Source organism: Paroedura picta, chromosome 3, assembly GCF_049243985.1.
Source record: "Paroedura picta isolate Pp20150507F chromosome 3, Ppicta_v3.0, whole genome shotgun sequence".
Classification (NCBI taxonomy): domain Eukaryota; kingdom Metazoa; phylum Chordata; class Lepidosauria; order Squamata; family Gekkonidae; genus Paroedura; species Paroedura picta.
In genome coordinates this window covers 42,917,671-42,943,198 of record NC_135371.1, presented here as the reverse complement: position 1 = coordinate 42,943,198, position 25,528 = coordinate 42,917,671, and the positions used below count along the sequence as shown (strand labels likewise).

The 25,528-nt window shown below is 42.3% G+C and overlaps 1 protein-coding gene across 1 annotated transcript in view; it reads left to right on the top strand.

Annotated features, from left to right (window-relative positions):
• COL7A1 (collagen type VII alpha 1 chain) overlaps window positions 1-25,528 on the top strand; it is a 159,156-nt gene that overhangs the window by 68,672 nt on the left and 64,956 nt on the right. Inside the window, exons 44-66 of the mRNA XM_077325428.1 lie at window positions 2,246-2,281; window positions 3,923-3,967; window positions 5,282-5,317; window positions 6,338-6,382; window positions 8,729-8,764; window positions 9,816-9,842; window positions 10,357-10,389; window positions 10,664-10,735; window positions 12,373-12,432; window positions 12,786-12,821; window positions 14,073-14,153; window positions 15,660-15,695; window positions 15,792-15,836; window positions 16,532-16,603; window positions 16,690-16,734; window positions 17,640-17,666; window positions 17,771-17,812; window positions 18,053-18,133; window positions 18,669-18,704; window positions 18,836-18,871; window positions 23,167-23,247; window positions 24,178-24,213; window positions 24,702-24,773. Of these exons, the coding sequence (XP_077181543.1) occupies window positions 2,246-2,281; window positions 3,923-3,967; window positions 5,282-5,317; window positions 6,338-6,382; window positions 8,729-8,764; window positions 9,816-9,842; window positions 10,357-10,389; window positions 10,664-10,735; window positions 12,373-12,432; window positions 12,786-12,821; window positions 14,073-14,153; window positions 15,660-15,695; window positions 15,792-15,836; window positions 16,532-16,603; window positions 16,690-16,734; window positions 17,640-17,666; window positions 17,771-17,812; window positions 18,053-18,133; window positions 18,669-18,704; window positions 18,836-18,871; window positions 23,167-23,247; window positions 24,178-24,213; window positions 24,702-24,773 (1,116 nt within the window). The remainder of the gene's footprint in view (window positions 1-2,245; window positions 2,282-3,922; window positions 3,968-5,281; window positions 5,318-6,337; window positions 6,383-8,728; window positions 8,765-9,815; window positions 9,843-10,356; window positions 10,390-10,663; window positions 10,736-12,372; window positions 12,433-12,785; window positions 12,822-14,072; window positions 14,154-15,659; window positions 15,696-15,791; window positions 15,837-16,531; window positions 16,604-16,689; window positions 16,735-17,639; window positions 17,667-17,770; window positions 17,813-18,052; window positions 18,134-18,668; window positions 18,705-18,835; window positions 18,872-23,166; window positions 23,248-24,177; window positions 24,214-24,701; window positions 24,774-25,528) is intronic.

The following is a 25,528-nucleotide window of genomic DNA, read 5'->3' as shown; positions in this document are numbered from 1 at the left end:
TGAGAGCCTGTGCAAATGGGAACACTGCTCATGTTGTCTATGTATTGCTACATGTGAGGTTTTCCCTTCTGAAATGGAAGGGAAAAGTGCCTTCTCGGGCACTTCTCTTTTGACTGCTATATCGTTAGCATCACTGCATTTAGCAGGGGGTTGGACTAAATGGCCTGTATGGCCCCTTCCAACTCTATGATTCTATGATTTACACTCCACGAGAACTATCTCAGTTGCTTTAGCTTTTTATTCACTTCTTTCATCTCTAGGCTGCATATGACAAAGTGGCCTTTCTTTAAGCACTGCTGTATTTGCCTTCTTTGATTATTATTATTTTTAAAAATTATTGAGAGTTTTTAATACAGAATGATAAAAATTCTAATGAATATAAGAAAGAAAAGGAAAAAGAACAATGAGACAAATTAAATTGATCACAATAGGTTTTAGAATTTCCAGTCGACCAGGACATAACCGTTTATCCAATAATTCAAATTTATCCACTGGTAATAAGATTACTTACTTTTATAAAGATTAATATTACTTTGGGCAGAAAAAAAATTCTTTAATCTCTGAAACGGCAAATCATTTTTTTTCTTTTTCATGCAAGAAGTCTTTAAGGAGTTTCCAATTAAACAAAAAGGAAGTTGTTATCTTTTCTCTAAACAGTGATGTAAGTTTAACCATCTCTGCAAGTTCTAGCATCTTCAACAGCCAGCCCTTGATCTTGTTGGGGAGCTTGTTCCATGGGGCTGGGGCCATGGATGAGAAAGCTCTGGCTCTGGTTGAGGCCAGGCAGATTTCTTTTGGGCCAGAGATCACTAGATTGTTGGAGTGGATGGAGCAAGTCACTCTTTGGGGAGTATAGGCAAGTAGAGGGTCCTTGAGGTATACATGACCCTGACCGCAAATGGCCTTGAAGTAGTAGCACCTTAAGTCTAATCTGGTATTCGATTGGTAGTCAGTTCAGCTGCTGGTGGATTGGAATAATGTGGGATCTCCATGGAGTTTGGGAGAGAAAGTAAGCAGCTGCATTTTGGACCAATTGTAGTTTCTTGAGCAGGGATACAGGAAGGCCTGCATAGAACAAGTTGCAGTAATCCAATCTAGAGGTGAGCATTGTATGGATCACTGTGGCGAGGTGTTCTGGGTCAGATAGGAAGCTAGTAGTTTAGTTTTGTGGAGATGAAAAAAATGCCAGCTGAGCTAGTTTTGTGCTATGTCCCACCGGAGCTGGGGCTCTGATGTTAATGGCCATATTTCACTCTTAGACCGTTTATGCACTGGAGGTTTCATGCCATGCTGCAGGCTGGAGTTTTAGTCGTGGAAGGTTGCCCCACCTCTTCCTGCACCCACACGGGAGAGCATTTGGCCTGGTGCACCTCATCCACCCCCTATTTGTGCTCCTGCACGGGAGCTGGGGCAGTGAAGTTCCCAGTGCGTAAACGGTCTTAGACAGCAACAAGGTATTGTCAATCTGTGCCTTTATCTTTGTAGTCAGTAACAGAGCACTGGGACCTGTACCTTTGTCTTTGCAAAAGGGCCCATGATCAGTCACTGGCCTCTCCAGATACAAAGATCAGATAGTGCTAGGTGAAAATCCTCTGCCCTGGAGTGCTGTTCTGAGTCAGAGTAAGAAAAAAACAGTCTCCATAACTGCCTCGTGTCTGTTATTGTTCCTCGTGGTAAAAGCCTTGAAACTGTCACTTTCACCTTCATTCTAGCCACCTCTGGCCGAACTCCTTTTTTCTGTTCGGATTCTTTCAATTAGCAGTAGTAAATTGCAACTCCAACTCCAGCTGAAATTAGAAACTTTAGTGGCCTTCAGAAAGAGGATGGGAAGTGTTCAATCTCAGTCTAATCTGCTTGAACAGAAGGAACCTTCACAAGTAGGAGTGATGATTTCAAATGGACCCCATGCACACGAAAACTCATGCCTTTAATAAGTTCTTGTTGATCTTAAAGGTGCCACTGGACTCAAAAGTAGGACTAATGTTGTATTTCATACCGTTTTCTGCATTCATTTAAGATACTGAAAGATTACGCGCTCCTTCCCATTTCTAATTTGCAGCTCTAATTGTCTTCATAATCACTCTTTTATGTTTGCTGATTGTCTGAGAAGTGATAACAAATGTTGATAGATTTCATGGAAGCCTCAGCATATTTCTCATTGAAATAAATCTTAATAATAATAATAATAATAATAATAATAATAATAATAATAATAATAATAATAATGAAAATGTTCTTACTTTAGGGCCCTAGAGGACCTCCAGGTGAACATGGAAGCAAGGTTGGTGCTGATGAAGCTTCAATTTGAAGTGCCCTGCACAAATGAAGCTTAGAAATTAGTATCTAGCCTAGAAATCAGGATTCCTGCATTATGTTCCCAGTCACTTCTGTGAGGTGCTGTTTTACTTTTCCTAGTTTACTCTGGTTGCAAAAATCTAGTATATTTTGCTGTCTGAAGTTTTAGCAGATACTGCTAATTGATAAATGTGTCTGTTCCTTCCAGAACTTCTCTGATAGAATAACAGGTTTCTAATCTTATTGACAAATGAGGGTAAAATGTTTTTTACTACTTCATAACAGTTTGCTAATGCTCTACATCCATCTCTATGTGTCCCTTTTCATCATTGGGCTCTAGAAATATTATTCTTCATTGTTCCAAGGAAACATGATGAAATCTCATTATTTTTCAAATAAGAAGGAAATGTTTAGGAAGTTCTTTATAACACCAAATTCTGTGCTAGACAGTGATCTTGTGCCACATGGTGGAGTCCGTTTTACATGGTTGTCCTGCCTGCCTATTTGCATTCAGCAGCTGTGTTCCTTGTGTGTTTCCATTCTCTGTCATTCATACTGGGAAACGAACTGAAGTTGAACTACTGTAGTTATTTGAAATGTAGGGCCATTTTCCCTTCATTGGGTGTTATGATTCAGCTACACAGTGATGTAGTAGAAATCAGAAGCAAGCATGTGCACACACAAAGAAAATTCATACAGTTTTGGATTCAGATTGAAAAAATCCGGGCTGAATCCCTTATCTTGTTTGGATTTAGCGGAATCTGAAAAGTTTCAGGACTTTTGCACATGCAAGCTTTCCCCTTCCCAGACAGCAGTGAGAGTCTCCACTTCCTGAGAAGGGGAGAAGAGAGCACCCGCTAAACAGCTGGTAATGACAGGTACACTGCTCCCTTTAAATCCCAAACTTGGGGAGGGATTTAAAGGGAGTGGGCAGCTTGCATATCATTAACAACTGTTCGATGTGCCACTCTCACTTTATATTGCTCCTCAAACCTTCACAGGCAAAGCAAAAGTGGGGAGATTTATAGGGAATGGACGATGTACCTGTCATTATCAGCTAGGTGGCTGCCCACTCCCTTTAATTGCTCCCACCACCATTGCAGGCAAAGTTAAATGCTCTGCCTTCATCTACCTTCACAGGCAGCTTCACAAATAGAGAAAGGGGATTTAAAGGGAGTGAGTGGCTGCCTAACAGCTGATAATGACAGATGCACCACTCATTCTCTTTAAATCCCTCCCCAAGATTTAAAGCGAATGGCATGCCATTATTATCTGTTTGGCGCAGCTCTCTCTTCTCCCCACCTCCACCTCCTCAGGTGCTGCCTGAGAAGGTGGGAGGGATACATTTAAATGGGCTGAATCGTGGCTGAATTACAATTCTGTCACCTCTTATTTGGATCACTTAAATGTCAGCTGTCCATGGTTTGGCTCGAATAGATCGAAAAGTACCTGAATCATCATTGATTCAGGTACTTTTCAGTTTATCCGGGCTGCATCACAAATCTATAGTCAAAAGTCCCTTGGTCAACTTGTAATGAGCTGTTCCATCTACACTTACATTCCAAGCTCTTGGTGATTTATTTGTTATCATTATATGCGACTGACAAATCGGTTCTTTATGTGACAGGGAGACCGTGGGCAGCCTGGTGAGGTTGGACCATCAGGAGAGAAGGTGAGAGAATGGAACAGATAGCTATTATATTATGTTGCCAATGACAGATTCTTGTCAAGTTAAGCTTTCCTGTTTGATATGTAGGACAACAGACAAGTTTCTTAGGCCCAGCTTACTGTCAAGGGTTGTTTCACATATGTGTGCGCACTGCCATCTGTTCTCTTTTATGTACTGCACAATGATGACTAAATGTGACAACTGCCTCGTTTCCCATGTGCTGTGATATGAAAGCTGTCTGAGATATTTGTTCTCTAGTGTCCTTTTCTTACTTGTTATGTCAATGCAATACTGCAGTCATTTGCATGTAACTGTTAAGAGTGGCAGCCTCTAATCTGGAGAGCCGGGTTTGATTTCCCACTCCTCCAAATGCAGCCAGCTGGGTGATGTTGGGCCCGTCACAATCCTGTTAGAGCTGTTTTCACAGAGCAGTTCTGTCAGCGTTCTTTCAGCCCCCCTATCTCACAGGATGTCTGTTTGTGGGGAGAAGAAGAAAAGGCAATTATAAACCGCTTTGAGACTCCATCAGGTAGTGAAAAGCGGGGTCTGAAAACCAACTCTTCTTCAGTGCATCAGCCAACGGATAGAACTATCTGGAAATAATAATCTTCAGGGAGCTTTTGAAAAAGGCCTGACTGCTGGCTCCAGGCTCTTATAAAGAAATATGGAGTACAGACAAAAGTAAATTATAGTCTGGGATCTCAAGGGATCATGAATGATGGTGAGATGCAATGCAAAACAGAGAGAAAACCAGATCAAGTCCTGTTGTTTATTGCTGATCATGTATGCATGTTCTACTGTCGCAAGTTCTGTTTATTGCTTTGCAAGAGAAATTATTTTATAGAGAAGTTCTATAAAACTAGTAGTAATTCAATTTCATTAATAATTTAAGCGCTGTATCTTTCTCATAGACAAAAGTAGTTATAGTGATAGTAGTTACTCATGATTGCAAGTGTTCAAATGTTTTCTGTTTGTTGATGGTACACTAGTAACCTAAGTGATACCAGTTTCTCTGAGTTGCTATCATTTTCCTTAAAAGTCAAACTTCACACTCATTCTCAAAACAAAGATTTTGGGTTTAAATTGAATTTGAGTTATCGGCTCTCAAGGATGTGCACCAGAAATAGATTTGTATTCAGTTAGGGATTGTCACAGTGTGGCTGTGTAAGTAAAACGCATAACCCAGCTGTCTCTCACGGAAGCAGCCCCATGAAGGAGAATGAGTATTGGCTGGTGTCAGAAGGCATTTTATTCAGAGCACCTAGATGCATTGAGCTCTATGAAATGTACTTTTCCTTGTTTCTTTTTCCCTTGAAGGGCGAGCGTGGAACCCCTGGCCCTGAAGGCGAGAAGGTACATTGACTCAGATTATGCCCTGGGAGAGCTTGTGTGTTTGTATCATTCAAGTACTGAAATAGGAAAGTGGAGATTTGGGTTCAGATTCCTATTCTTTGAGCTAGTTAGTATCTCCCAGATTCAGCTACTTCATACACCTGTTTTGGCCATTACAAATTTATCCTCACATTTGTAGTTCTTTTTGAGACTGGAACCTGGGTGGTGATAAGGTACTTTTGGACATTGTTCGTCATCACCGGTGGAGAATATGAGCTTCATTGGTCGGATCACCCTCTTCCATGTTAACCTTCCCATCAAGTTGAACATCTAAGCTCCTGTTCTGCATGCTCCCACCTTCTGAAGTGTGGGAGGGGGTGACAGAAAGTGGATTTTTAAATGGTGCCTTGGCTGTGGAACCCCCTTCCCAGAGAGGTCTGCCTGGCACCTTGCTGTCCAAGTGCAAAGTGAAAACATTTTTATTTGCCCTGTCTTTCTTTTAATTTTGTTACGTCATGATGACCTTGTACAAATCTACTGCCAAAACTATTCTGTTGAGCTTTAGATAATGGTAATCTAAATTCAGCAAAAGCTCTTTTATCTTTGAATTGGATTATTTATGGTATGAAATGTGTTCTACTAGTCAAACTAGTTTTTATGCTTTTAAAATCTTTTATGGAATTGTTTTATTGCTAATCATATTTTCGTATGGTCAATATTCTATATTCAACAATTTTTCTACATGCATTACTGGTGCCTTTTACGTATCTTAATAATTTATCATTTAAATTGACTTCTTTTGTATACCATCTCAGGCATTTTTAATGGAAAGACAATGAATTATAGGGCTATTAGGTGGAGAGTTATTCCATTGTAAGCCATTCAAATCAATGGGCTTAGACTGTGCTTAGCATTGCAATTTAAATAAATTGAGAACCACCTTGAGAAATTCAAGTGAGGAGGTGCTATAGAAATAAAAACACAGGGTGGAGGAACATGTCCTGGTCCTACTAAACTGATCTTATTTTCTTGTTTTTTCAGGGAGAGCAAGGACCATCAGGCCGCTCTGGTCCTCCTGGCAGAGATGTGAGTGTGAGATACTACCCCTAACCTCAGTATTTAATAACTCCAGAATATAGACAGAAGCCAACAGCTCCAAGTTCTCATGGCTGTTGATAGCAGCATTCCTTGTTACTTGTAAAAGCAGAAGTGTCCTCACTCAGTTCTCCTTTTAAGTTAGTAGCGTAGAGACTGATTTTGAGCCGAGGAATAAGGATGCATTAGGGAAGGAGAAGAGGTCGTGATGAACATGCTGAACCTTTCCTGACTTTGGCTGGGTTTGAACATACAGATACCATGCTGAAGATCAAAACTACATATCTGATGGATAACTGCAAAATTATGGAGGTAGAACATAATTATAAAAACATGCCTTGAAATCCACCTGGAAGCAAAGTGCCCAAGGTAAGAGAGCAGAGGAAAAGCAGTGGGTCAGATAAGGGTTCAGCACCTCTATAGAGGGCGAGAAGAGGAAGCTGAACCCTTACCTTATCCACTAGTTTCCCCTACTCCCTTCACTTGGCCATTTTGCTTTCATGCACTTGTCACATTCTGAGGAAAAACAGCAGAATAAACAAAGCATTCTTCATGGTCCCCTCCCTGCCATTTCTGTGCTCCAGATTGTATCTTTCCCCAGTCACTTCACAACTCCTTAACAGAGCTTAGGTTCCCAGTTCAGAATCGTTGTTGAATCTTTTTTTATATTTCTGTTGCCTATATTCTGAATTCAGGACATCTCTAAAGGAGCCACTTCAGGTTAATAATACCAAGTGACTAGGCTATCCAAAAGCAATTATATGACTGTTTTTCAATTTTGGTACTACAGAAAAGGCTTACACTAAGTAGAAGAGTCTCACTGAGAAAGGGGAACTGTAAATATAGTAAATAAATAAATTGATTCTGCTTTTAGTCCAGTTGAGTTAGAGAATTCCTAAGTTCAGTCATATAAATCCAGCATTTGCATAATTCCCTTGTTTACAAGGCTCAGAAATTTTCCTGTAGGCTAGCTGACGTAATACACAATTCCTTGCAGCCTTGAAAATTAGCCTTCCTAGACTTTTGAACAGTTCTGTCCAAGACATTATTAGTGTTCAAGACTTAGACAAGCAACAGATGAAATTTCATGAGGGCTATTGAGCAATCATCAAACCATGAAAGTGCTTTTTTGACAATAACACAAGTGAAAGTGGAATTTAAAATAGGGATACTCACTGATGAACTAAAGTTCATCATGAATTTGGTGGAATTTATGGGAGTTTGTGAAGAGCTCTTCATGAAGAACAGCTATTTGGTTTAAATGAGAGCCATTTAAACCTCTAACAGCTACTGCTTAGCTGATCTCTGCTTTTTGCTCCCTACAAAAGGCTGTGAGAAACAGAAAGGGATTTAAACTTTATATGGATCACAAATTGGATCAGTTCATGAACTGATGCATATGGGTTTGTGATTCATCTACAAACCATGAAGGAAACTGCAAAAATACATTACATGCCCATCCTTAATTAAAGAGACTTTTATGGTTCATGAATCCTAGCATTTTTCAAAGGCTTATGTTACTTTTAGATTAAAAAGTACTGACACCCTGGCTGTCACAGGTATGTGGAATGCATACCTGCTCCGAAGCTCTCTGATCCATCCATCCCTCCCCTCCCCGTCTCTCTCACAAACATACACACAGACTTCCCCTTCCCCTCTCCACTTCCCCTTCCCCTCTCACTTCCTCGACCTACTCCCCAGTCGCTCCCCCTAGCCCACATGCACACAAAGAGTCCTCCCCCTTCCCTCCTTACCTGTTCTCCCAAAAGGGCCCCAGCCTCCTCCGGCCTAGAGGGCAGTGTCTGTGTTGCAGCCTGGGTCCCGGCCCCCAGAGGCCTGGAAGACAGCAGCCCATCTCCCAGCAGCCGTGCCCCAGCCTCCAGAGGCCTGCAGGGTGATAGCGGCTTTGACCCACCCACCTCAACTCCCAGAGGCCTACGGGGTGGCGCTGCGGCTTCAGCCACCCATGCAGACTCCACCCCTGACCCTAGAGGACTCTGGGGCGGCGCCTCAACTTCGGCCTGCTGCCCAGCCTCCACCCCAGGCTCCAGAGGCCTCCGCCTCCACCAGCTGCCTCCCTCCCTTGCGGCTGGTGCACCACCCTCTGCCTCCAGCAGTCGCCTCCCTTCCTCCCTCCCTCTTCTGGCACACTCCCTGGGACAGGACTATGGACGTCCATACCAGTTTCCGTCCCAGGAGGCGTGCCAGAAGATATGTTCCACATCAAAAGTCTGTCATAATGTTGGCTGCTATTTCTGTTCTTCTGTATATGCTAATATTAAATTCATGGAAGTCACCAGGGTTGTGATTAATGTCTCTTTTTGATCTCGGAAACAGGGCTTGCCAGGACCATCTGGTCCCCGAGGACAAAGGGCAAGTACTTTCTAATGTACTTCTATACATAAAATGTGCCTTCAAAGCAGAGCTGTTAAAGCTGGAGTGGGCTGAAAATTTGAGCAGTCATTCTCCTTTATGCAGGAACAACTTGTGTTTGACTAACATGTACCTGTGCTCCTCTTAACTGCCGTCACTGGTGCCTAAACCTCATTACCATGCAGATACACAAAGGTTGGCTGGAAAGCATAGTAAAAATCTTCCAGTGGATTGCCTCTTGAGTAGATCAACCCAAGCCTCTGTGTGGGTTTCAGTGGAAAACTTTGACTTTTAATTTTGGTAACTTTCCCTTCTAACCAGCAAAGTTCATTTATAATCTCCCATTCACTTTGTTGGGTCTGCAAATCTACAGAGTTGTACCATTCTCCTGTGGCTAGTTGTAAGGGTAGCCTTGGAGAAGTACCACAAGCAAAGCACTCCTTTTTCCCCTAAGTGGAGCATCTTTTATCTTACGGGCGTATTGAGCATTGTTGAGAGAAGTAAGCATGCTGAGCATCTCCTTTGCTAACCAGAGATATACACAATGTGTAACCTACTCAGCTCAATGAAGTCTGCCTAATATATATTGTGACTTGCAAGATATTTGCAGCACCCGCGCCTTCTGCTGTCAGATAGGCAGTAAATTTAGTAAGCCCCCAGTGTACAGCTTTATATGGCTGGTGGGCTGCATTTGGCTTGTATAAGCCTGGCCTACAACATCCTGAAAGTCTAGTTAATCCTGCCTGTCAAAAAGATGGCAAAGCTACATGGCGTAGGTCTTTTCTGTTTCTTGAACCTGCTGAGATAGAGAATTTAACACTTTCTATGCAATAATGATATAAACACCTGAAAAAGTAACTTGTTCTTGATTAACTCCTAATTAGGCTGGAGTGCTGGTCCCCACTCCCCATGCAGAGCCTGAATTTATAATGTCTGGTTTGTGGGAGATGTACTAATGAGTTTGCAAGTAGGGATCAAATAACAGCAGATTACTTTGGAAGCTGTTCTGGGACTGTCTCATCTCTCCTTTGTATGTCATTTCCTTCTTCAGGGAGAGCCTGGTGAACCTGGTATTCCGGTAAGTGCCACTTCATTGAATAAGAATGTAACATAAGGATGTTACCGTATTTTGCGGGGGAATATGTAGCATGTCTTGAGGAAACTCTTCCAAACCCATTCTTGCTCTTTTTTTCTTGCTTGTATCGTTCCTGGGCCAGGAAGATTTAATGTCCTATTGCTTCCTCAAGGCAGTTTTGTCTACATGTCATCTGCTCACAGATCAATCAGGGCAATCCAGATATTCCACATCAGTCAAGTAATTCAGCTCTGTGGATATGGAAGTCTACATTCAGCTCCTGCTAAATTCCTGAGGAAGCGGCATCTTGATTATGGCATGAACAGGAGACTGAAGATCCTTGACATGCCATTTCCTGCAGTCAGAGAGCACACCAGCAACTTTATCATCCCTCCATCCTGAACTGGGGAGATACCCGTTTCTGTTAGCTATTTCCTGACAGCCTGTAATTGGATGGCATGGTTAGTTTTGCTTCGACTAGATTTCAGCCGTTTCTTCCCTTGTTTGTCTTTTCTAGGCTTCCAGCATCTCAGGAATTAAAGGAGACAAGGTAACTTCATGGAAACAAATGTGCTCCTTAGTAGGGATTTGCAGAATGGACAGTAGGACATGAGTATGACCTCGCTGGCTTCATATTTTCTTGTGGAAAGTTGCCTTGAGAAAAGGCTTTCAACCCTATCTTAACTCTTTTTTCTGATGATTTCATCTCTGGGTTTTGATAACACCTTTGCAAGCAGTAATGTTCATATTTCATTAAAAATAGAATAAGCAGTGTTTTGACATGCCAATATGGAGGACTGATTACATTAACCTGTTCTTTCTAGGGAGAGCGAGGCCTCGTTGGAGCAGAGGGACCAGCTGGACCCAGAGGAGAGCCTGGAAACAAAGGGGATCGTGTGAGTATCTTTGATACGCAAAAGGGAGGACAGCAGTTTCTGGTTGTGAAACTGCAGAGTATAGACTGGTCTTCCCTCTATTTGGTATCTGAGTTTCAACCAAAAGCTTCTTCATCACTAGAGGGGGTGGTATATTTATGATTAAAGTCATATAGAAATGAACTTCATAAGGACATCCAGAAATTAACTGCTTTTGGGGGATACAGCAGCTTGTTTTGGTGGCCAAGTGCAAAACAGTGAATTCCCAGAACTCAGCATGTGACTAATAGGGACTCTACCTCCTCTTCAACCTTTCCTGCCTCCTATTTGAATGCTTCAGGATAGAGGTGTGGCTGGAGATCTCCCTGCCTCTGGAGAAGACATCTTCTCCATTACTAAGGTTCTGGGGAGTGATACTGCACTCCAAACACACCAAAGCCTGATGTCCCAGAAAGGAGCCAGCAAGGTGCTGTTGACCTTCCCTTGCTATTTCTGGCATGAGAGTTCCACAATTTATAGTGGCTGGAGTGAGTAACCTTCCAGCCCAGGCCCACATCCACAAGGGGGTTATCAGCACCTTCATCCTTCTTTATCTCAAAGATTTCCATAATTTGTGGACTGTCACTTTCCCCAGATCAGAAGGGCAGAAGCACAGAACAGAAAAGAGAAAAAGGTGTGAAAAGGCTTCCTCTTCATCTCCTTCCCCCCACCCCACCCCCCCTGTCCAGCACAAGGGACATAGAATGGTCTCTGGGAGATCACACAGGTCCTTCAGCAATTCCTCTGAGGACTCAGTGAACAACTTGCTCATTTCCTCAGCTACAGCCATAGGCAGGGGAACCAGAGGCATTCTATCCAGCCTCCTAATTCTGCTTCAGCCAGCTTTCTTGTCCTTGATCCTTGGCCCACTGTCTCTTCAGCAGTAGAGCAACCTCTCCACCATAGCAGCAGCTAGTACTGCAACATCTGCTATAGTGCCCTGCTCTGCCCCTAGTGTTCATGACAAGGAGCTGGTCTTGAAATCCTGTATAGGCAAATTTGTCTATACAAGATTCCATGGCAAATGGGGATTTTAACCTGGATCTTCTAATTCTAATCCAAGACTCTAAACATTCTACCTTGCTGGCTGGCCTTCATGAGCAGGTATAATAGGGATGATGTGTATCTGAGACCCTAGAATGCTACTGCCATTCTGTATAGGCAGTACTCACCTTGATAAACTAGTGGTCAATATAATAATGTAGCTTCATGTGTGTTCAGTATTTTTAAACAGGAGAACAAATTCTTATCCAGTCATCTGCCAGTAGAGCAAATCCTAGGACAAGGATGGATGTTAACATAGACATTTGAGCTTTGCTTTTGTGACAGGAATTGGATAGGGTTTTTTGGGGGGGAGGGGGTTGAGTGGAAATGACAGAATTCTTCCATCAACAAGGAATGGGTTTCTGCCCTGTTATACAAGATTTTTTTTTACCACATTCTAGATCAGAATTCTGCTGTTTGAGATTATAACTGGATACTCCCAAAGAGTGGTTGAATTTTGACTCATTGCAATATAATCTTAAAGTGAAGATGTGAGATCAGGGGCTGTGTACAAAGGAATGCATCATAGCTCATGAATGATTCTTATTTTTGACTTGGTTTTGCTTTCCTTTTAGGGGCCTCCTGGATTAAGCCTCCCTGGCATTGCTGGTCCAAAAGGAGAGCAAGGGGACAGAGTGAGTCATATTCTGATTACCTGGGTCTAGAACTAGCTGTGTTTCCCAAGAGCTTTATTGATTTCTCTCTTTGGTCCAAGGAGCAGGGATCTGTTAGTTTGTGCTCTTTGATGAAGGGTGGGAAGCCTGGCTTGGTAGTGATTGGTTCAGTAATCTGACATGAGTACAGTGCTTTGGCTTCCAACACCAGCTGGTACAATGAGCGATCTGAGGCTTATGGATCTTTGCATCAGTAGCTTTTTCAGTTCCCCCTACCCTCTTCCCCTCTCTCATAGAAAGGCTCTAGGAGACCTGCTTTCCCTTAATAACACAGGACCATATTAATCATCTGTCTCTTCCTTTCACGTAACCAGGGGATTGTTGGCCTACCTGGCAAAACTGGACCAAAGGTAACAACTGTGCATTCATTGATGAGAGCATAAGAATAGGAACAAGGGTCTGAACTGACAGGGTGGGGTTTGCATGAGTATGTACACAGGGAATGAGAGCAAGTTTCTGTCTGCATGGATTTCTAGTAATGTAGACTGCTTATCTTGTCCTCCAGAATATGTGATGCTGGGTCAGCCAAGCTATGAGGATGGATTTCTTGTTAGAAAGATTCTGACTTTGCAGTCATTTATTAGTAATTACTTTTATATTCTCCAGGGAGATCTGGGCAGTGTACATTAGAATTTCTTCATCATTGGTATACTGAAAACGGGTTGCTCTTCTCACTTGGTCTAATGGGCGGGGTTATTTACGTTCGTTATCTGATTGGTTGGGAGAAAGATCCTCCCAAGTTCTGATCACTATAGAGATCCTGCTCTATAAGAGTATACCTCTTATAAAAAGATGTGTTATTTCAGGTATTCCCTTTCTTAGCCACTTTTTTACGTTGGAGCTCTAAATGGCAATATATAGTAAAATCAAGATTAAAACAAATAAAGGGCAAAATTTTTAAATAGCACTTGGAAGTCACAAAGCACTTACAAGTAAAATAAGCCAGATGGAAACCTATAAGCATTAATCATTAATAAAAGCAGCAGAAACTGCTTCCCCTCCCTCTAATATTGGGGGGATGGGGAGGGTTTTTCCACCATGTTGGTGATTATGTTTTAACTGGGGGTTTTAGTGGGGATTTTATTATATCTAACCCGCCACGAGCCAATTCGGGAGTGGCGGGAAATAAATCTAATCTAATAATAATAACAACAATAATAATAACAATAATAACAATAACAACAACCTATATATATCTTGGAAATTGGCCCAGGAAGTCTTTATTTGGTGCCTGAGTACAAGTAACGTAGACATCTGATGAGCATTGCTGGGAAGGTAATTTTATCAGAAGGGCATAACTATAGAAGGTCATCATTCAGGCAGCATTCAGGCAGCATTCAGGCATTCAGGCAATGGACAAAGGCCTCTGATGTAGATCTCCAAACTGGGCAAATTTGTATGACATAAATGGTTTTTCAAGTATCATGGTCCCAAGTAGTTTAGGAATTTAACTGTACCTTACCTTGAGTAAGGCTTTGGATACAGACATCTAGTTTTCCCAGGTGCATGTATGTGTATGATGGTCCGGGGTTTTGTCCTGATTGAAGATCTTGCTTTGTTGGGAGGAATATAATGTTCTTACTTTTATTTCCCTTCCATAGGGTGACCCTGGAGAGCCCGGTGAGAGAGGAGAGCCGGGAAGAGCGGGGTCTCCTGGACCCAGTGGCTTGCGAGGAAAAGAGGTAAGCATGAGAAAAGTTCTCTCTCTTGTTGTAGACCAGTGGTCCCCAACCTTTCTGAGGCTGGGGACCGGCAGGGCAGCGGGCCGCACCCACACATCGCGCATGCGCAGGCTGCACCCGGGCATCACGCATGCGCGGCACTTTGACAGTCCTTTACATGTGTTTATATAAAAGGATATTATAAAGAAAGATATTATAAAGAAAAATATTATAATATAAAAATATTATAAAGAAAATAAAGAAAATGTCAACTCCTTTTGAGAGTAGTAGTATGTTTTATTACGGGCATAGACCAGCATAAGATGATACAAAAATATCCATTAAAACCAGTAATTAAAACATCTTAAAAGTTAACAATAGAAAATAGAATAAGGTAGATAAACACAGCTGTCCAGTTCACTTAAAACAGACCATTCTATTACGAATTTTGATCGCTGCTGCGCAGAACTTGGCAACTCTATAAGTTGTATTATTTTCTATATCTGCAAGCAGCAGAGAAATTTAAAATTCTCCTGAGCACCCTGGGAATCTGCCTAGCAGCGGAAGAATTAGACTAGTTCGAATCTCATTATAGAATCGACATTGAAAGAGAACATGTTCCATGGTTTCTACATGTCCAGAGCCACAGGTGCATTTCCTTTTGGTATAGGGTATTTTCCTATATCTTCCTTCTAATACCGCCAAAGGGAAGGCATCACAACGTGCCAAAGTGAAGGCCCTCCTATGACTAGGTACTTCAAGCTTGGCCAGGTATGCCATAGGCAGAGATGAATATCTATTGGGTTCACTAATAATGAAAGATGGGTTATTAGCTAGGTCCTGTTGGCGTTCTATGTCGGTCAATCTCTGCTTAACAACTTCTTTGGCCTGATCATATCCCATACTCAGTAGGAGCTCAGGAGAGAACCCCAAGAGTGCGATTTTAGCTCTGATGTTACGTTGCCATGACGATTGATAGCCATCCTCAGTTGTTAGTGGGGCAAGGCCATGAGGGAAAAAGGACAATCTAAGCCAGTAATTTAAAGCAGTCAGCCATACTCTAGCCTCCATCTTCATGAAACCTGTCTCAAGTCTCAGAGTAACATTGGAGACACACTTTGGCACTTGAAGAGCAGATCTTAAAAATTTAGATTGAACTCTCTCTAAAGGGGCCAAGTTTGAGAGGGGGCCCAACTGTGTGCCATATAATAGTTGTGACACTGCCTTGGCTTCAAATAATTTGAGTGCTGCAGGTATATATTGTCTACCTTTTGATCTAAAAAACTTAAGAATGGCATTTGCACTTTTCTGTGCATTGTTGGCCGCATAGTGCCCATGGGCTTTCCAGCTACCAGAGGTCTGAAAGAGTATACTTTTGAGAGTATGATCTGTTGCATTAAATTCCACTGGATACTTAAAAGAGGAGGTGCATTTGAGGTACTTAAAACAGGGGACTGGCTGTGGTTGAGTTTTGGTGGTAATGAGACAGGTGATTTAGATTTCATTATTTGGATTTTTTGCTTTTAGGGTGAAAAGGGAGACAGAGGTGAAGAAGGGACCGCAGTAAGTAGTAGCCTCTGTTTGTCATTCTTGTTCACTCAACGGTTTGTGTGCTTACTTTTAATCACCAGTCTCTCATTTATTTTCTTCTTACTCAAGGGGGAGCCAGGTCTTCCTGGCAAGCTTGGAGAAAGAGGTCCAAGGGTAAGTAGCATGGGAACATCATCCCAAAACTGATATACTAAGTGAGAACAGGAACTCAGAACTGTTATGATAAATATCTGCAGGGTAAATTATGAAGGGGTCTCAAAGTTGTTTACACTTGCCTCTTTTCCTCTCCCCACAATGGACACCCTGTAAGGTAGGTGGGGCTGAGAGAGCCCTGGCAGGACTGCTCTGTGAAAACAGCACTGTCAGAACTGTGACAAGCCCAAGATCCCCAGGTGGCTGTGTGTGGAGGAGCATAGAATCAAACCCAGATCAGGGTCTGCTGCTCTTAACCACTACACCAAGCTGGCTCTCATAAATGAATTTCTCATGCAATGCCTTCTGCTGTCTGATGCAGTGCTTTGAATCTGCAGAATTCTGAGTATGGAATTTTCCTTCCTTTATGCCACTTGCCTGGGCTTGGTACTGATTAATGTTCCCAGAGGGAGGGACCTATAATGTGATAATAATGACCATTCTTGTTTTGAGGAAATCCTGAAAAATGTTGCTTTCCTTCCATTAAAAACAGTATACTCCCTACCTTCATTGAGTTAGCGCCCTCATCCTGTTTGAAGGTCTGTTCAAGTGCCTATCTTCATTCCTGTTCAGCCATTTCTTTAAGCCATCACCCTAGCATTGTCCTACGTAGGACTGATACTGGATAACCATTTATTTTTCTGTTTTTACCATAGGGTCCACCAGGAAACCGAGGAATCCCTGGTGAGAAAGGGGACCCGGGGGACCCTGGTGAAGATGGAAGAAATGTAAGATAACATTTCATTCCCTATAACTCCATTGCAGCACCAGCTACCAATCCTTATCTTTACCATCTTGCTTTTTCCTCTTTCAGGGTAGCCCTGGAGCGCCAGGCACAAAGGGTGACCGAGGGGAGCCTGTAAGTAGCAGTGTCATTTGTCCCAGTTTGTTTGAAAGAACCTTTTTCATGCAGTTCTAGATCAGAATAGCTATTTGTAATTGATTTACATTTATTTATATTAGCTTTTGTTAACCGCCATTCCTGGGCCCTACCAGCTCATAGCAAGTTTACATATGGTCATAAAACCCAACAAAATACAATGAAATTGCAATACAAATACTGGCAGCAGATCCCATTTATACCCTCCCCATCCATACCCAGCAATAAACCCAGCACCATCCCAGCCACTACCCCAAGGGGGTAACTCTTGCCCAGATGTTCGGCACATAGGGCTTATACAGGGAGGGACCTGATCTTCCAGCCCTGGCCTCAACCAAATGCCTGGCGGAAGAGCTCCATCTTGCAGGCTTTGTGCCCTTGCAAGCTCTTGCAAGTGCCCTCAGCTCTTCCAGGAGCTCATTCTACCTGGTTGAGGCCAGGCATACCAACCGGGAATAACCAACAGATTCAAACCCACAGAGCGAAGGGCTCTGCGGGGAGCATAAGGAGACAAGCGGTCCCTCAGATAAGCAGGGCCCAGGCCACAGATGGCCTTGAATCTTGATTGGTTGCTCAGAATGTCAGACTGAGCCTATGGAATGTTTGTATTGATGAAAATTGAATAGTCTCAAGAGTATTGTGCTGATGAAATGTTAATGAAACTTGGATTTTACTAGAAGCCCATCTTTGTAACTGTGGGTTTTTTGCCACTTCAGTCAACCATAAAGATAAGAAGAAGGAGCCCACAGCAGGCTTCTTGGAATTCTTTGTATTGTGTGTATGAAGGACATTCCTTTCTGTTAGCAAGTGTACAATGCTTCTCTTTGGTCATGTATGAGATCATAGTGCTAATATTTGCCTCTTATCTTTTCTCCTTCTTGCAGGGGCTGCCTGGACCACCAGGCGAGACAGTAGGTTCCATATTTTACTCCCCGGCACTGGTACTGTTTTTATTAATTTAATTCTACAATTTCTGACTTGCCCTTTCTACCCGTCCACCCCATTTGCTTTACAGGTTGGTGTAGGAGCTGGAGTACTAGGACAGAAAGGTGATAAGGTAAGCATGCTGTAGGATCCTGGCATCAACCTAGTAGGAGCTCTTGGGATACTGGAATCCCTGAACCAGCAGTGTTCTTGCGAGCATGGGAAGGCATGACAGTGTTCTTTGCAATGGAATGGTGTTTGAGATCAATCATTCGCTTGGCAATATACTTCAGAAATAGTTTGTGATAAGCGTTAGGCCATAAGTTAACAATGTCCTATTTTCTAACTAGTCATTTAATTATTTCCCTTTCAGGGAGACCCAGGAGACCCTGGAGAAGACGGGATGAAAGGTGTGAGAGGAGAAACTGGGTTACCTGGCCTGCCTGGAGAACGGGTTGGTACCATTTAGTTGGGTAATAGAAAGGTATGAAAAGGATTCAGAACTACACCAAAGAAAGTCTAGAGAACTGTAAAGGAGGGCACAGGTAGCCACCAGATTAGACAAGTTGAATGTGGGGGACAGATGTTTGAAATTTTAATCTTTATTTTAATGTTATACAGAGAAAACTATAAATGAAAACATATCAACTTGAGTAACTTAGGAATAGAAAGGAGTCAACAAAAAGAATAAGTAATAATCATAGTGCAGTCTTGCAGATGAAAATGCATGGCAATATCAGGTGCCTTCAATAGATATGGAAGGGAATTTGCTGGAAGAGTTCTGTCATGCTATAAAGATGGAGCTGGATAGAAGAATTCTAGAATGGAAAGAGCATTCATGAGAAAAGCACCCGTCTTTTGACTACAGAGTTTAACAGTGAGGAGATCAAATGGCTTAATCATAGGATAAAAATCTCAGCTTCGGAAGTAGGGATCACCCGCTCCCTTCTCATATTCCTATAGCAGAGACCTCTTTTGTCTTCTTGCAGGGAATTGAAGGCCCCAGAGGTCCCCCTGGAGTTCGTGTAAGTCTTTTATTTCTGCCTTGGAAAGGAGCAAAATGCCTTGCTTCACCTGTGACACCTAGAGAAACTTGTGTCAAGTCCTACATATGCATTTGCATACCAGTTATATGTTCATCTGTTCCATTTTTCAGGGTGACCCTGGAGACCGAGGACCTGTAGGAGAAAAGGTAAGAATACTTATCTTTTGTCACATGCCAAAGCAGGCTGTGGTAGGTAATACTGTGGCAAGTACAATAAAAATCCTCTAAATCTCTACCGAGGTCAGTTTACCTAATAATTTTTGGCATGTAAGTGCAAAATCTGAGGCAGGATTTGACATCTTAGAGAACTTTTGCTTTTTCTTCCTGGCCAAGTCTACCTGGACAGGTGAAATGGCCTCATGCCACTCATGCCCCTTGAGAAGGGCAGACCAAATGACTAAAGTGTTGGGAAGTCAGGAGTGGAGAGTCTTTAAGTCAGCAGCAGTAAAGGTAAAGGTAAAGGTATCCCCTGTGCAAGCACCGAGTCACGTCTGACCCTTGGGGTGACGCCCTCCAGCGTTTTCATGGCAGACTCAATACGGGGTGGTTTGCCAGTGCCTTCCCCAGTCATTACCATTTACCCCCCAGCAAGCTGGGTACTCATTTCACCGACCTCGGAAGGATGGAAGGCTGAGTCAACCTTGAGCCGGCTGCTGGGATTGAACTCCCAGCCTCATGAGCAAAGCTTTCAGACGGCTGCCTTACCACTCTGCGCCACAAGAGGCTCAGCAGCAGTAGCTCACAGCAATAACACCCCCTTCTATGCTAGGAGCTCATTCGCACCCAAGTGGGGACCAAGGCATCTGAGACATGTATTGTAACACAGTTGGAAGAAGAGCAGACCAGCACACTGCCTTAATAGGGGGTGGACGCATCCTGCACTCTGTGGTTGACTGCCACTGCCAGATAAGACCATGCAGTTCACTGGGCAACACACACAATAGACAGCCACACTGCTTCCATCCCCAGCCCTAGAAGCCACAAAGCAGGATATGTCCTGCCCATGTCTTGTGTGGAAGAAAGCAATTCAAAAGCTTGCATAAAAATGGACTGCAATCCCCTAGGATGGGGATTGGGGGTGGCTTAGTTTAGGCTACGTGTTTTTTGCCGCATCTTGGTTATTGTGTTAATTATGTTTTTACTCTTGTGATTTTAATGTATGGGGTTTTATTGGGGTTTTTATTGATGTAACTCGCCTCAAGCCTCTTAGGGAGAAGCGAGTAACAAATCCAATAATAATAATAATAATAATAATAATAATAATAATAATAATAATAATAATAATAAAGCATCTTAATGTCTAGTCACAGAGCACCTGATTACTTTGCTCTGGGAGAATAGCAGCCTGCCAGCTTTTGGATTAGGATTTAAACTCTGTGATTCTACTCTGCAAAAGTGAAAAGTGGTAAGGCGTTGCCAAAATGTTAAACAGTGGATAATCAGTTGACAAGAGACTGATCAAAGAAAAGCAACATATATTCCATCATGTGAGTAAACTGACCTCATTCCCTTAACCTACTCACATGCTCCTTGATCTGTTCCACAGATCCAGCTGGCATGGTATGCACATCTGCCACATGAGGGAGTATTTAATCAACAACAGCTTGTGTTTTTTAGTCAATCTGGGAAAGTTGAAAGGAACAGAAAAAATCCACTGAAAAGTGCAAAGGCTTATCAATGAGAGATTGATGTTGTGAGTTGCACAGGCGATTGATAGGAAGTCAAAAGAGTTCTATGACAAAAGAAGAAGAAGAAGTGTAAAAAAATGTATTATTAAATGGAAGAAGAATTTTAATGAACAAATACCATTATACCAATGGAAATGATTATGGGAAACAGAAATCAAACTCACAGCCAGCTAGATGCTAAGAGAAAATTGGTATAAAATGATTTTAGATGGTACATTACCCTAAAGGACATTGAGAAAATAGATAAGAAGTATAAAGGAAATTGTTGGAAATGTCAAAAAATAGATGGAACTATAATATGTGGTGGACCTGCAAAAGGCAAAGAAAAAAAAGGAAAATACATGGAAAAATGCAGAATAGATGAAAAATTAAATTCCCTATGGAAGGCAAGAATATGTGGTTAGGAATATTGCCTAATAAACTACCAAAGGTTTTAGAAGAGATATTTCAATACATGCTGACAGCAACTAGAGTTATTTATGCAGCAAAATGGAAATCTCTTGTCTGTCCAAGCTGAGTATTTTTTTTTTTGGTGTGGGGGCACTTTCAAAGTTTGAGGAGAAATGGAAAGTTTACTATGAAAGCAGGAGAGAATGAGAAGCCATTTAAAATTGAAAATAGTACGTAATTTTGTAGTAAATGTAATATTTTGTTAAAGCAGGATGAGAATGAAATTTGAATATAAATGTATAAAGAATGGAATTTGAATAACATCATCTTAGATTTTTAATTTGCCTCCTTAATGTGAGATTTTCTTATTTTAAGGGACTTTGATGTATTTTTGGTTATAGTTAATAGTTAATATCTGATGAGGTGTATAACATGGGATATATAGTAAATATGAATATAATAATATAGTGATAAAATATAGTAGTAAAATTATTTATTATAATTGAAGCAAGGGCTGCTGTAAAGATTATGAGGAGGAAGACAGCCTTTTTCTTGTTTTTTAATATATTGTGTCACGTAAAACAACTTTGAAACAATTATATGAATTGTTTTGTACAACTCCCTTTTCTTTATATCTTTATTCTCATTTATTTTGTCAAAATTTTAAAAAATTAAAAAGTGTTCCGTAGCGGTTAGAGTCAAACCAGAAGTTGAAGAAAAGGCAGTAAAAGAAATATTGTTAAGCTAACACAACCTAGAAAAACAGCCTATGAAAATGCTTGTGGTGGATGCAAATATAACAAGGCCGGGTGAGTGGTTGCTTGGCAGCAAGAGAGGGGAGAGGTAGGCTTCAAGAAGACACTGAGGCATTTGCCCCTGAGGGAGTGGAGAATTTCTGTGCAGGGTGGCGTTTCAGAGAAGAAATACCTGTGGAGCAATGAAAATGACAATTGGCAGAAGAATGGCCATCTTCTGGTTTGGGTCTTTGATCCACAGCTTTTGTAGGCTTTATGCAAAAAAGTGGTTTCTCAGAATCTGTGAAAACGGCAACTTTCCCAACCTCTCAGAACTGTCTGCATTAGTGAGACAGAGCCCATAGAGACTGTAATACCAAAGACACATTTCCTAAAATGTAAGCCTTGATACATAACATGAGACCTTGTTCTGAGTAGACCTACTTAGGGTTGCTCCCTAAAGGACTTAATTTTCTTTTCACCATGACTTTGGGACTACTCAACATATTTTATTGTATTATTGACACTGTTTTGTGAAGAAAAATACCTCCCAGTTTTATACCCCTTGCTTTCCTCATCTTTGAGTGCAAGCTAAGTGTTGTTCAGGGTTTGATTGTAATCACTAATCTGGCCCTTTTAAAGGTAAAAAGGTTACACAAGGATTCAAATAAGTTAGTGAAAAATAGGGAAAAAATTGTAATGAGGTCTATGAAGCCATGAGATTCCTTACACTCCCATTCCCTATCATTAAATGATATGGAAAAGCCCAGAAGGAGCAAGAATTCATCTAGTCCAGAATTGTATCTTATTTTTAATAGGTACCTTGTTTTGTACCTACAGGGCTTGTACCTTGTAGCCCTGATAAGGACTCTGGGACTGTCAGATGAAGTGCCTGGCTTTGAGCAGCCTTTCTCAACCTTTTTACCATTGAGAAACCCCTGAAATATTCTTCAGGCTTTGAGAAACCCCAGAAGTGGTGGGATCATGCAGAATATGGTTGGGAAGCATAGCTGTGTGCATGCCCACCTGGGGCCCCTCCCTTCCCACCCCCTCCAGGCCCATCATTGGCCATTTTGGGAGAGGTAGGTGGGTTAACATGACCATATATAGTCATAAGTAAAAAGGTAAAGGTATCCCCTGTGCAAGCACCGAGTCATGTCTGACCCTTGGAGTGACGCCCTCCAGCGTTTTCATAGCAGACTTAATACGGGGTGGTTTGCCAGTGCCTTCCCCAGTCATTACCGTTTACCCCCCAGCAAGCTGGGTACTCATTTTACCGACCTCGGAAGGATGGAAGGCTGAGTCAACCTTGAGCCGGCTGCTGGGATCGAACTCCGAACCTCATGAACAAAGCTTTCAGACGGCTGCCTTACCACTCTGCGCCACAAGAGGCTCTTATATATAGTCATACCACCCAATAAATGTTTAACAATTTTTTTAAATATTAAAAATTAATTAACTCCCACTCATTCAGGAAACCCTTCCAGAGCCGTCAAGAAAAACCCCAGGAGTTCATGAAATGCTGTTCGAAAAAGCCTGGCTTAGAGTCATCACAACACTGTCCACCTCCCAAGTGCTCACATCAGACATAGAACTCAAATGATTCACATACCTTTCAATTCTTTTTTAGGGTGATCGAGGTCCTCCAGGACTGGATGGTCGAAATGGGATAGATGGAAAACCTGGGCAAATTGGGCCTGCAGGACAAAGGGTAAGTGTAAGGCTTTGTGAAAGACCCAAGAAAAAGGTAAATGATAAACTGCTTTAGCATGCAGAATGAACTGTTCTGGGGAGCAGATGCCAAGATATTATGCATAGTGATAAGAGTATTTATTTCACTTATTTACTAATGTATGTAATGGTGGTTTTTGCTGTTTTGGTCTCAAAGAATTAAAAAGTACCAAATAGGTCAAATGATGATAGCATTTGTGATAGCCAATTTGGTTTGTTTTTATAAGTATGTTCAGTTCAAGCTAGAGACATCTTAGTTGCCCTTCTCTACCTATGTTGAGCCATTATGAAATCTGATTCAACTTCTGTGATAAGAAAGGAACCTTGTTTCTGTGGCATCACAGTCTGTGTTTTGCGTCTTGTAGATGCATAAATTGAAGGGGGAGGGGTTTCAACCAGAGTTAGTTATCGCAGATAAATGACAACGAGATGGATAATTCTTGACTTCAAGCCTGCTTTAGGTTCCTTTAAGATTCTAGGTAGAAAAGGTTGAAATGGCTGATTTTCTAGCTGGATTCTAAGCCCGCTGGATTCTACAATTGTCCCGTTGCTATTGGGGGTTCACCTGCCCATCATAGTTCCCTGATACCACAAGTACATAGATCACATACACCAAGGCACTACAGAATTTCTTTAACTCATTGATGGGATAGTAGTGTTGTTCTTTGTCATCTGTTGACTGCTCTGATCTTCTTGTTAGGTGACCAGAGCTGCACAGGTCTGATCCTTTTGGCTCAAGTTCTCAGTTGTTATCAATCTGCCTAATGTTCTGTTGAGAAATATAGAGTTTCTGTGGGAATAACATGCTCCCATGATCTTAAGGGACATCGCCTCATGAAAACTTTATTAATATAATGCAGGCCTGTCCTGACTCCTAATCATATCTGCAGTTTATTTCTGTTTTTCCTAGGGTGACCCAGGAAAACAGGGTGACCCAGGTAGAGATGTAAGTATGAGAGCTCTGAATCAGCACATGAGTAAGGGGATGGTCCTTCCTTCACACACTGATGGTCCTTCCTTCAGCTCTGTTTCAGTAGTGAGGTATTGCTTGGAACCTGACACCTCAGAGTAAAATATTGATCAGTCCCATCCCCCATTTTTTCTTCATAACCTCCTGGAACACAGTTCTCGTTCCTTTTTGTGGCCTGTGCTTTGTGAGACTAGCACTGAAGGCAAAAATCCCTTAGGAACTAAGGCCTTCAGTTGACCTTTGAACTCCCTATATGTGATGGTCTATGTCCCTTTAATTGCCTCTGGCTCTCTGATTTGCATGGAGCCCTGCTGTTCATCCATTTTGCCTGTCCTTAAGAATATTTACTCGAGTACTCTTTCTGTGCTAATAGACTCAGCTACCGTATCCTAGGAAGAGATGGGATAGTTCTGTACTCTGCTGTCCAGTTGAAGGTCTTCTCTTCACCTGTTTTGGTTTTGTAGGGACTGCCTGGTCTGCGTGGTGAGCAGGGTCCTCAAGGAGCAATTGGCTTGCCAGGGCCTCCAGGACTACCTGTGAGTATTGGGGCTGCTAAGTATCCACGGTCAATATCCCATACCATGGGACTGGTTTCTGATCATACAAGGGCACTGATTCCCCTAAAAAGATGCCTATTGAGTTTTATTCTGTTCCCCTCCCTTAATGCCCATTTTACATGAAACAATAAACTTATAGGAGGATCTGCTCTTTGTAAAGATGACTGGTGCACTTAAGGTTGGGGCTGCTTTGTTGCTAGTTCTCCAGAGAGGCAGGAGGTGGGAAAGGGTGTTACAAGGTGTACTCTTCCTCTGAAAACAAGGATGCTGTTATGGGCAAAAACCTAGTTCTGACATTGCCATGAAGACTTTCGCATTGTGATATGTCAGACTGTCTCTATAATTACACGTTGAAAGAGAACCAATGAAAAAGTGCACAGTGGTCGAAAAGTGCCCTGAGTACATCAGTGCTCATCAGAATCACACATCTACATATTATAGTCATAGTACCAAAATGTACAGGTAAGGATTTTGTACGGCTCCAGTTATCTGGAACAGGGGTCATCAACCCCCAGTCTGCGGCCCGGTGGCAGGCCGCAAAGGCCACGGTACCGGGCCGCCGGCAGCCACGCCTGCCTCCCCCCGCCGGCAGCAAGAAGGAAGGGAAGAGGCAGGCACAGCCGCCAGCATGGCGGTGACGCAAACACGCACACGCAGTTGCCGCGCATGTGCATTAGCGCCACCTGGTGGCGAAAACACGCATGTGCGGCAACTGCGCGAGCGCGTTTTCGCAG